Raw genomic sequence first — 11,426 nt, forward strand, 5'->3', positions numbered from 1 at the left:
ACCAATAAAAACATTATTGAAACTTCACCTAAATTTTATAGCAGCAGCATACTAAGAATATTATTGAATACATGGTTGGTATTTTATTGGTTTAGAAACTAAGCCGTGGTTTGTAGTTTCGAGTGTTTTCAGCTGTGAATAACAGAGTGAAGAGCTGTGAATCATAAACAATGCAGTAATGAGACCACAAGAGACTGATTGGTCACTTCACTCCAACATCCCGATGTCTTTGAAACTCTCCACAGCATCGGCAAGCGTCTCCTCCAGCGCCCGACACTTCCAACCCAACCCTTGCAGCTTCTCCGAGCTCAGACTTAGCGCCTTCCCATTCCCTTCACTCAACCTGCCAGTGTCATACCCTTTTTGTTAAGGAGCCACATTTTGTTTTTAACTCGCATACCATACCATACCATACCATACCATCCCATACTACTTTCACAAACTTACGTCTTTGGGTAGCTATAATCAGGGTACTTCTTCTTCAATGCATCCACCAGCTCCCTTGTCTCTTTTGTATGCGATGTACAAATGTATCTTCCTTCTGCCTCCCCCTTCTCATATAAAAGAACCAACGCCTCTGCTACGTCTCGTACATCTACCAACATATGTGGATTATTTTCCATCGTCTCGCACCCTTCTGCAAAAACCCATTCCACATATTGTGAGACTACAAACTAGGCTGTCGCACAATATCAAGTTTGTATTTTCATACAATATCGCAGCTAATGCCCACTATTGATAAAGTCACCAGATACCCTTTAATTTTACATTCTGGCCTTCCATACACCTTGCCCCACAGTTTGAAATATTTTCTTTTCCCAAAGATGACTTCCTGAACTAAAGAGGTGATATCAAATGCACATCAAGCTCGCACACGCACGTGTCACAAACTAGTACCTTTAAGAATTCTGAGAAGAACCAAGCTGCTGGCGCCGACTGTTGGCTGCAAAATCGGCCCCAAAACGAGGGAAGGACAAATAGTCACAACGTCAAGCCCACGTCCTCTCCCAAACTCCAAGGCTTCGGTTTCAGCTTCTGTTTTTGCCAGAAAATACCAGTTCTGATACAATTAATAAGAATAACGATGAATTTAGATAGGCATATAAAATCTTAGTATAACCTACACACCCAATATCTTAAACAATAAATGTATTTTTCTGTGTAAGCACCTTGGTAGCTTTGCAGTACTCCTTGTCAGACCAACAACTTTCATCTATTACCCGACCTTGAGGCCAGCTGGGATTGAAAAACACTGCAGCAACAGAGGATACTACAACAACTCGCTTAACTTTTGCATCCACACATGCTTCAAGCACGTTACGTGTGCCCTTTACAGCAGGTTCGATCACTTCTGTCTGAGAGTAATATTAACGAAAATATGAGACAAAGAGCAAGCACACTATAAACAACATAACTGAAGTGAGTTCTCAAAATCAATTTTCCTTAAGCTATCTGTATATCTTAACTAACATTTTTTTTATAATAACATATTTGAACATTGAAGAGCTTGTTTGCCCCTCCCTCTTCAACAACTCTTTTGTCAGTGAGATGTTTCCTATCCAAATATATTTCTTTTAAGAACTTTTCATTTATGAATCGCTGCGGATCGGGTGCTCCTAGACGTATATATTTTTCAGAGAAAGAGGAAAACAAAAGAAAAGTCGTGATGAAGCATTTATACCTCAGGGTTTGATACTGCTGCGTGAGGAACTGGACTAGCAACATGGAAAACTCCATCACATCCTGCGATCGCAGAATGCAGAGATTCATAGTCCAGTAAATCAGCCTTAAACAGTTTCAAATTCTCGGTCCCTTTCTCGAGTTTTCTCAAGTGATCATACTTGGCGTCACCTGCACATTATTTTAAGAATTCTCATTCAAGCAGCAAAAAGTTTGAGTTTAAGATGAATGCAATGCATCAAGAAACGACTCTGGCTCTCACATTGACCTATCTAAAATTTAGGAATCTTTAGTCATTTAAGTATTCAAAGTGAACCCATTCTTCGTTTTCCTCGCATCATGTAAGTCAATATCAACTGATGAAAACGAATAAAAACGCCCCTTTTTCCCCAAGCTTCCATCCCCACATCTCTTGTCAATGATAAACAGACACACAGGAAAGGCCTTCATCCAAACCAAACACCATAATGAATTTCACAACCTCATCACTCCAATATTGACAATATAGTTGTAAATCGATGAAAAAACGTTCCTTAATGCTACCTAAACCTGCAGAAGAACTCTAACAAAAGCACCCTTACACCTCAATAATTAAGTCGAGATCACTTTTGTTGAGTTCTTCCCACAGTCTTGTCTTCTACATTTAAGCATTAACAGATAGACCAAAATGATACAGCTGAAAATAAAACGTAGAAGCGTTGTATATAGCAAAAGATGCGAAATTGTAGTTCATAGAAATGGGCACACACGCATTCGTTTAAGCAATTGTGGATGGGGAATTCTATATTTGGAGATTCAACAAATTTGGAGACAGATGGAGCATAAGGATTAAGTTCAAAACGTGATAGCAATATGAGCGAATGGAAAGAACGAAAAGTGTGATTACCGGGTTCCCTGACAGTTCCGTGGACAATGTAATCCCTCGACAACAGAAGCTTGACGACCCACGAACCAATAAACCCTCCAGCCCCGGTAACACAAACTTTCCCCTTCCTCGCCACCGTCGCCATTGCCGACTCACCCAATACGCCTTCACTAATCACAACTCTCTCTTAAACACGTCTCTTCCTATCCTTGTCCGTAATAATAATATATATATGTCAAAACCATCCTCAAAATAATAGCCATGCTTTACAAAGATTCCAATCATCTACCTTCCATAATTGAGAACTAAAAATGGAAATGAAATTATGACTATGAAATTTGTTTAGAATTTTTGATGACTCGTGTTTTAACGTACAGACTGGAGTTTGGACTTTCACGACTTTTGGTCACACTTTCAACTCTCCCACCAAATTTGATCATGCTACCTTTACTTAATGGAATGGTCATGATAAAGAAACATGGTATGATTTGAAATTCATCGTTTTTTCTTCAGTTTGTCAATAACACGTCTTTTTTTTTTTTAATTAATTCAATTTTATGATGGTTCGAAGTTTCTTTTTTGGAACATGGACGGCCGGCCCCTTAATTTCTTCCTCTTTAACATTTTGATGAGAGCTGACGAGGGGTGGGAGCGGGAACGACGGAGGGGATCTTGCCAGAGTCGGAGGGAGGAGTGTCGATCTTAACGGGAAGGGTTACAGGAGCGGGGGAGGGCGAAGGCGTAGGTTGTTTGGCAGAAGCATTCGTGGGGGGATCTTGGACCGGTAAATTAGCCGCCATGGATATACAACGAACAAAGTGTCCGACGATGAGGAAGTATAGAGAATGGAAGCTCCGGCGAGCCCATCGGAATAACAAAACAAAGTTACTAACCGTCGCTCAGCTCAGGCGAGGCGGGAAGCGCACAAATGGAAGCAGTAGACGCGGGAGCCCAAATATATGGAACAAATATGTGGAACTGGGCTGCGCTTTGCTTCCTTCAAGTCGTACCACTGGAAGAATACCATAGAAGAAATACCCTGTTTCATTTTTTCTAAAAACTCATAAAAGGTAATTGTAAATCTAACTATTTAAATAAGAATTTTAAATAGAAACTAACAAAATAATCATAATAGTGAAAAGTGATTTAAAAAATTTATAGTTAAAACATGTATGATTAACACGTGAACCTTACTCTTTAGTAGCTCAATTCAATTCCATCGAAGTACGTCATGTTCATTTTCTAACCCACCACAAATAGTCATTTTTCAAGCCCTTTCAAATTTTGAACGAAACATTTGAACCAATAAAAATATTATTGAAACTTCACCTAAATTTTATAGCAGCAGTATACTAAGAATATTACTGAATACATGGTTGGTATTTTATTGGTTTAGAAACTAAGTCGTGGCTTCGAGTGTTTTCAGTTTGAGTAACAGAGTGAAGAACAGAGTGAGAGATGATAATAAACAATGCAGTAATGAGACCACAAGAGACTGATTGGTCACCTTCACTCCAACATACCGGCGTCTTTGAAGCTCTTCACAGCATCGGCAAGCGTCTCCTCCAGCGCCCGACACTTCCAACCCAACCCTTGCAGCTTCTCCGAGCTCAGACTTACCGCCTTTTCATTCCCTTCACTCAACCTGCCAGTGTCATACCCTTTTTGTTAAGGAGCCACATTTCGTTTTTAACTCGCATACCATAAAACTTACTTACGTCTTTGGATAGCTATAATCAGGGTACTTCTTCTTCAATGCATCCACCAGCTCCCTTGTCTCCATTGTATGCGATGTACAAATGTACCTTCCTTCTGCCTCCCCCTTCTCATACAAAAGAACTAACGCCTCTGCTACGTCTCGTACGTCTACTAACATTCGTGGCCTGTTTTCCAACGTCTCGAGTCCTTCTGCAAAGACCCGTTCCACATATCGTGAGACTACAAACTAGGCTGTTGCACAATATCAAGTTTGTATTTTCATACAATATCGCAGCTAATCCCCACTATTGATAATGTCACCAGAGACCCTTCAATTTTACATTCTGGCCTTCCATACACCTTGCCCCACAGTTTGAAATGTTTTCTTTTCCCAAAGATGACTTCCTGAACTAAAGAGGTGATATCAAATGCATATTGAGCTCGAGCACGCACGCGTCACAAACTAGTACCTTTAAGAATTCTGAGAAGAACCATGCTGCTGGCGTTGACTGTTGGCTGCAAAATTGGCCCGATAACGAGGGTAGGACAAATAGTCACAACGTCAAGCCCACGTCTTCTCCCAAACTCCAAGGCTTCACTTTCAGCTTCTGTTTTTGCCAGAAAATACCAGTTCTGGTGCAATTTTGAAGAATAATGATGAATATACATAGGCATATAAAATCTTAGTATAACCTACACATCCAATATCTTAAACCATAAATGTATTTTTCTGTGTAAGCACCTTGGTAGCTTTGCAGTACTCCTTGTCAGACCAACAACTTTCATCTATTACCCGACCTTGAGGCCAGCTGGGATTGAAAAACACTGCAGCAACAGAGGATACTACAACAACTCGCTTAACTTTTGCATCCACACATGCTTCAAGCACATTACGTGTGCCCTTTACAGCAGGTTCGATCACTTCTGTCTGAGAGTAATATTAACGAAAATATGAGACAAAGAGCAAGCACACTATAAACAACATAACTGAAGTGAGTTCTCAAAATCAATTTTCCTTAAGCTATCTGTATATCTTAACTAACATTTTTTTTATAAGAACAAATTTGAACATTGAAGAGCTTGTTTGCCCCTCCCTCTTCAACAACTCTTTTGTCAGTGAGATGTTTCCTATCCAAATATATTTCTTTCAAGAACTTTTCCTTTATGAATCGCCGTGGATCGGTTGCTTCTAGACTTATATATTTTTTAGAGAAATAAAAGAAACAAAAGAAAATACATGATGAAGCATTTATACCTCAGGGTTTGATGAAGTTGTGTGAGGAACTGGACTGGCAACATGGAAAACTCCATCACATCCTGCGATCGCAGAATGCAGAGATTCATAGTCCAGTAAATCAGCCTTAAACAGTTTCAAATTCTCGGTCCCTTTCTCAAGTTTTCTCAAGTGATCATACTTGGCGTCACCTGCACATTATTTTAAGAATTCTCATTCAAGCAACAAAAAGTTTCGAGTTTAAGATGAATGCAATGCATCAAGAACTGACTCTGGATCTCAAATTGACCTATTTAAAACTTAGGAATCTTTAGTCATTTAAGTATTCGAAGTGAACCCATTCTTCGTTTTCCTCGCATCACGTAAGTTAATATCAACTTATGAAAACGAATAAAAACGCCCCTTTTTCCCCTAGCTTCCATCCCCTAAACAGACAGACAGGAAAGGCCTTCATCCAAACCAAACACCATAATGAATTTCACAACCTCATCACTCCAATATTGACAAAAGCAAAGGGCTCAGCTCGTTATAAGTGGGAATAATCAATTTCCATGGTCTAAGTCCAACTATGGCCTCCAATAGAAATGTACTGGTAAATCAATGAAAAAAGCCTTCCTTAAAGCTACCTAAACCAGCAGAAGAACTCTAAGAGCACCCTTATACCTCAAAAATTAAGTCGATATCAATTTTGTTGAGTTCTTCCCAGAGTTTTCTCTTCTACATTTAACCATTAATAGATGAGTAGCTGTGACTACGACTGAGACCAACATGATACAGCTGAAAATAAAACGTAGAAACGTTGTATAGGGCAAAAAATGCGGAATTCTAAATGTGCATATTTTTGTACATAGAAATGGGCACACACGCGTTCGTTTAAGCAGACGTGAATCGGGAATTCTATATTTGGAGATTCAACAAATTTGGAGACAGATGGAGCATAAGGATTAAGTTCAAAACGTGATAGCAATATGAGCGAATGGAAAGAACAAAAAGTGTGATTACCGGGTTCCCTGACAGTTCCGTGGACAATATAATCCCTGGATAGCAGAAGCTTGACGACCCACGAACCAATAAACCCTCCCGCCCCTGTAACACAAACTTTACCCTTCCTCGCCACCGTCGCCATTGCCGACTCACCCAATACGCCTTCACTAACCACAACTATCTCGTAAACACGTCTCTTCCTCTCCTTATCCGTAATAATATTAATAATAATAATATATATCTATCAAAACCATTCTCAAAATAATAGGCATGCTTTTCAAAGTATCTACTTTCCATCATTGTGCTAAAAAAAGGAAATGAAATTTGTTTAAAATTGTTTATGACTAGATATTTTAGCATAGAGACTTTGGTGACTTTTGGTCAAACTTTCAACTCTTTGACCCAATTTGATCAACCTACTTACGTAATTGAATGGTCATGATAAAGACACGTGGTATCATCTGAAATTCATCATTTTTTCTTCAAATTTAGTTTGTAATTGGTCTATTTTGAAACTTCACATTCAACCATTAATTTATTACATAATCACACGATATAAATTTTTATTTGAAGAAAATGAAAATTTTCCCCATTAGCTATAATTGAAGAGTAGTAGTTAGTAGAGGTACGCGTGGAGATTATGCAAACACACGTATCTTCACGTGGCCGCTTGGCAAAAGGTAAAGGAAGAAGCGTGGCAGTTTTGGGGCGGGCGTCACGGCTTGCCAATCGCCGATTCCATTCATTTTTTTTTGTCAAATTTGTTTCATTTCGCCTTTCATTCCAGGCTATTAAATTTATTAGTACTTGTATAAGTTAATCAGGTAAATAATGATGGGGTGTTTTTTCTTTTTTTGTTGGGTACACTTGGACCCGACCCGATGAGGAAGACGTGAATGTGGTGGGAATCTAATGTAATGCGTGAATACGACAATGGATTAATAATTAATGTGCCCCCTAATCTAATTAATATGAAAACAATCATAAAATAGATTTGAAATGGTCCCTTCCTCGCCGCTTTTTATTATTTTAAACTATCATGCCTTTAATTTCTCAAACAAAATAGAAAAGAAAACGATCCTTTGTATTAATTAGATCTTTTGTTTCTTGTTTGTATAATATAATTAAGGATGCATTACCGAACATGGACGGCCGGCCCCTTAATTTCTTCCTCTACCACTTTTATTATTAATTCCCTGGATAATTATATAAATTTATGGAATCAACCAATTATAAAACAATATTTCTGGTAATTAAAAAGTGGGCTGGTCAAACCTCCCAACAAATAGTGATATTTAGTTATAAGTATTTTGAAATTTAGAGTTTTGAATTGATTTTGTTGAATAAAATTTTGTGAGGGAGAGAGGAAAGGAAAAAGGAGTGAAGAGGTGGGATATTTAGTTATATGTTGGCGTAAGGTGGGTGGATGGGCATGTCTCCTCCTCCTTCGGGGTGTGTCATGCATGAACCAGCTACCCAATTCCAGGCCTCCTAATGTAATCAAAATCCAAACGGGGGCAATAATGAGGATATAATTGAGTGGAAGCTGGGGGCAGTGAAACGTAAATGTCAAGAACAGTAAGAGTAACAGTGAATGAATTTGGGGTGAGGGCGTGACATTGAGAGAGAGTTGCAGTTGCATGCATGGGATCAAATATGCCCATTTGGGGTATTATTATTATTATTATTATTATTATGGAAGGCGGCATTGTTTCTGCATCTGCCGTCTAGCTTATATATACATGGTTTTGTTTGTGGGTAATTTGGTAGGTGCATGGGTAATTGGCTTTCATTTCCGTTCATTGAACGCTATGGATTGAGATTGATTACATAAGGTTAATTGACCAAGTTCCGATGTACCGACACTTTCCACGTGCTCTCAACTCTCTCTGTCACCCAACTTATGTTACTGATACTCACTCTCTCTCGCTTTTAATTTCCACCTCACGTGACCAACGCACCCCTATCAAATGCACTCTAATCCAACCCCAACTCCATCTACATGGAGCTATTTCGGATTTCACTGTGTTAAGATAAAACATATGAAAACAGCTCTATAAATTTCTTTAAAAGTTTATACTCCATCAAAAAAAAAGAATTTACCTCCAGTGAATGGTAAAAAAAAAAGAAAAAAAAGAAAAAAATAATAGGAGCTGCTTTTGCATATCTGTATGGAAAATCGCAAACCCCAAGGGTGAAGGTGGGTGAATACCGCCTTTCCCTTTGTGCGGCGCATCATAATTCATAAACCACTTCCTTCTTCTGCCTTCCCACTTCACTTTCTTCTTCCTCATCTTCACTATTATATTCCGTTCATTTTTCACTTTCTTCGATGCTTCTTTCCGTGAACTACACTGATGAAGACTGGATTTAGGTATGCTTCTTCCCTATTTTACTTTACCATTATTTTAGGGTTTTGAAATTGAAATTGAAATTGAAGTAATAGTTGCAGCGATGAATCAAAGGAAAGGGAACGTGTAAGAAAGAGAGATGGTATGCGTGGAGGTTGCGTAATTAAAGGCAGGCATGTTTTTGGGGGGAGTTTAGAGCTGACAAAGGTGTTCTGTCGTTGAACAGTAGAGATGGGAAGAGATGGGAAAACGATTTCACCGAGGTTTGGTAAGTGATAGTGTATGCATCCATCGCCTCCAGGAAATCGTTTGGGAGTGGATACCTAATCGATTTGACAAAATTATTGGGTCGTTGTTGTTGGATCCGATGGGTGTGTAGAAGCTGTATAAATTAAAAGTAAATTGAAGAGGAAGGAAGATGAGAATGGCGGGGTACAGCGAAGAAGGAGGAGCGGGTTCACGCTACGTGCAACACCACCACCACCACCATCATCATCAACTTCTGAATCCGGAACTGCATCTGGACACGCCCTCCTCCTCCTCTATTCCATTTCCTCATCCTCATCTATTCAACCATTCCAATCACTCCGACGATGGTGATGATAATAATCATACTAATAATAATACTAATCCCTCTCAAAACCAACACGCCTCCCTTCGCCGCCCTCGTGGCCGTCCTCCTGGATCCAAAAACAAGCCCAAGCCTCCCGTTATCCTCACTCGCGATAGTCCCAACGTCCTCGGCTCTCATGTCCTCGAGGTCTCCGCCTCCGCTGATATCGTCGATAGTCTCTCCAATTACGCCCGCCGCAGAGGGAGAGGACTCAGCATCCTCTGCGGCACTGGTACTGTCGCCAACGTCACGCTCCGTCACCCATCTGCCTCTCCTGCGGCTACCGTCATCACTCTTCATGGCAGGTTCGAGATCCTCTCCCTCACAGGCACTGTGCTTCCCCCGCCAGCTCCCCCGCAGGCAGGTGGACTCTCTATATTCCTAGCCGGGGCACAAGGGCAGGTGGTTGGAGGGACGGTGGTGGGGCCCTTGGTGGCTTCGGGGACGGTGATTTTGATGGCGGCGTCCTTCTCCAACGCCGTGTTTGAAAGGTTGCCTGTGGAAGAAGAGGAGGAAGGGGGAGTGCAAGTTCAACCGACGGCGTCGCAGTCGTCGGGAGTGACCGGAGGCGGACAGATGGGGGAGGGCGGTGGGAATGCAAAGGAGGGGAGCGGCGGCGGAGTTGGGTTCCTGGGCAACAGTACAATAGCGGGATATCCTCCATTTGCAGGGGATTTGTTTGGTTGGGGAAGTGGAAGTGGAAGTGGAAGTGGGAATGCCACAAAGCCTCGTCAGTTGTAATGTTTAATTAATGGTGATTAGGGTTTTTAGTTTAATATAATATGTGGTGTTGTGTTGAATGTTTGTAATAATTAATGAAGAATAGGAAGAAGAAGAAGAAGATGTTGATGGTTGGTTTGTGTGGTTTAAGAAGTGCGATGCTTCTCGTTGGTCACAGATTTGGAGGCGGTGAGTTGAAGATAGGATGGAATGAATTAGTTGATCTCCTTTTCCATTCCACCTGCTTTGCTTTCTCTTCTTACTTTCACACCTGTCTTCAATATTCCCAGTAGTGAGGGTTGTGGAGTATGAATTTAATTTACACACAATTTGGTTGCTTTTTTGTTTTTGTTTTTGTTTTCAGGGTTTGTGTCATGCCTGTCATAAACAATATATATATATGTATATTATATGCTTTCCTTCCACAGTTTCCAATACACAGATACCTCCTGTCTGCAGAAAACCCCAATTAAGGACTGGGTTTGTTTTGTTATTCAATCAAAAGTTATTGGGTGTTAGAATAAAGAGAAGCTGCAGGTTGCTCTGGCAATTAGGTCAACTTTGTGCATTTTCATACTTGGAATCATGTTTCTTAATTCCATTTCGGAATTGGAATAACTTCACTTTCACTCACCTTTAAAACCTGTGCTTCGTGTTTCCTTTCCTTTTTCTAATTCCTTTTTAAATATAATTTCTTACAAATTTATCTCCAAAATTCATAATTGTTTTAATACGCATTCAATTGTATTTAAACTTTACAAATATAGACACTAAATTAAAAGGTTAAGAAGAGTCGCCATTTCCTCCTATAATTTTGTACTCATCTTCTATCTTACACCAAATTTAAAGGGATAAGAATCTTCAAGCATAGGTGTTTGTGTTTGTTGAGTCTAATCTGTACCATTGATGCATGTGAGATGCAACTTCTTGAGATGCAACTTCTTGAGACACAACTTGACTCATTCAGTTGTTATCTGAGTTTGAGATTTTAATGGATAGATACAATTCTAACTGAGTTTGAGATTTTAATCAATACAATTCTAACTGAGCTTGAGATTTTAATCAATACAATTCTAGCCTCTATTGATATTTGAATTAGTAAATATGATTTGATATTCCTATTTTAGTTTAGAGTCAAAATGAGTTGATCCAATAATTATAATAGATAATAACTTTGATAAAATTCAAAAGTTAAAAACATTCATTTGAATCTCAAAGTTAAGGAACACAAATACATACACATTAATGTTAACAGATGCTCGTAATGGGAGCTACCGACGC

The 11,426-nt window shown here is 39.6% G+C and overlaps 3 protein-coding genes across 7 annotated transcripts; 1 reads left to right on the top strand and 2 right to left on the bottom strand.

Moving 5' to 3' along the window:
• Positions 1 to 13: 13 nt before the first annotated feature.
• On the bottom strand, positions 14 to 3,572 carry LOC111779194 (cinnamoyl-CoA reductase 1). 3 transcript variants are annotated; one of them, XM_087124973.1, is made up of 7 exons: positions 3,439 to 3,572; positions 2,567 to 2,748; positions 1,682 to 1,851; positions 1,170 to 1,355; positions 898 to 1,060; positions 448 to 637; positions 14 to 343 (listed from the first exon to the last, which is right to left on the bottom strand). In XM_087124973.1, the coding sequence occupies exons 2-7, from the start codon at positions 2,688 to 2,690 to the stop codon at positions 208 to 210; spliced, it is 969 nt and encodes a 322-aa protein (XP_086981099.1). In that variant the 5' UTR covers positions 2,691 to 2,748; positions 3,439 to 3,572; the 3' UTR covers positions 14 to 207. The 3 variants fall into 3 exon arrangements, with proteins under 3 accessions (XP_086981099.1, XP_086981100.1, XP_086981101.1); XM_087124974.1 differs by having other exon boundaries at positions 448 to 634; positions 2,567 to 3,530; XM_087124975.1 differs by having other exon boundaries at positions 205 to 343; positions 416 to 637; positions 2,567 to 3,527.
• A 334-nt stretch (positions 3,573 to 3,906) lies between these two features.
• On the bottom strand, positions 3,907 to 6,669 carry LOC111779192 (cinnamoyl-CoA reductase 1-like). The gene is made up of 6 exons (XM_023659285.2): positions 6,480 to 6,669; positions 5,499 to 5,668; positions 4,986 to 5,171; positions 4,714 to 4,876; positions 4,264 to 4,453; positions 3,907 to 4,190 (listed from the first exon to the last, which is right to left on the bottom strand). The coding sequence occupies exons 1-6, from the start codon at positions 6,601 to 6,603 to the stop codon at positions 4,055 to 4,057; spliced, it is 969 nt and encodes a 322-aa protein (XP_023515053.1). The 5' UTR covers positions 6,604 to 6,669; the 3' UTR covers positions 3,907 to 4,054.
• Positions 6,670 to 8,693: 2,024 nt separating this feature from the next.
• Positions 8,694 to 10,570, top strand: LOC111779195 (AT-hook motif nuclear-localized protein 27). Of its 3 annotated transcripts, none has more exons than XM_023659288.2 (2): positions 8,694 to 8,835; positions 8,908 to 10,570. In XM_023659288.2, the coding sequence occupies exon 2, from the start codon at positions 9,231 to 9,233 to the stop codon at positions 10,164 to 10,166; it is 936 nt and encodes a 311-aa protein (XP_023515056.1). In that variant the 5' UTR covers positions 8,694 to 8,835; positions 8,908 to 9,230; the 3' UTR covers positions 10,167 to 10,570. The 3 variants fall into 3 exon arrangements, with proteins under 3 accessions (XP_023515056.1, XP_023515058.1, XP_086980633.1); XM_023659290.2 differs by having other exon boundaries at positions 8,695 to 8,835; positions 8,914 to 10,570; XM_087124507.1 differs by having other exon boundaries at positions 8,711 to 8,835; positions 8,902 to 10,570.
• The last annotated feature ends 856 nt before the right edge of the window (positions 10,571 to 11,426 follow it).

The sequence above is a fragment of the Cucurbita pepo genome, chromosome 6 (assembly GCF_057944985.1).
Source record: "Cucurbita pepo subsp. pepo isolate OVF chromosome 6, ASM5794498v1, whole genome shotgun sequence".
In the NCBI taxonomy this organism is placed as follows: Eukaryota; Viridiplantae; Streptophyta; class Magnoliopsida; order Cucurbitales; family Cucurbitaceae; genus Cucurbita; species Cucurbita pepo.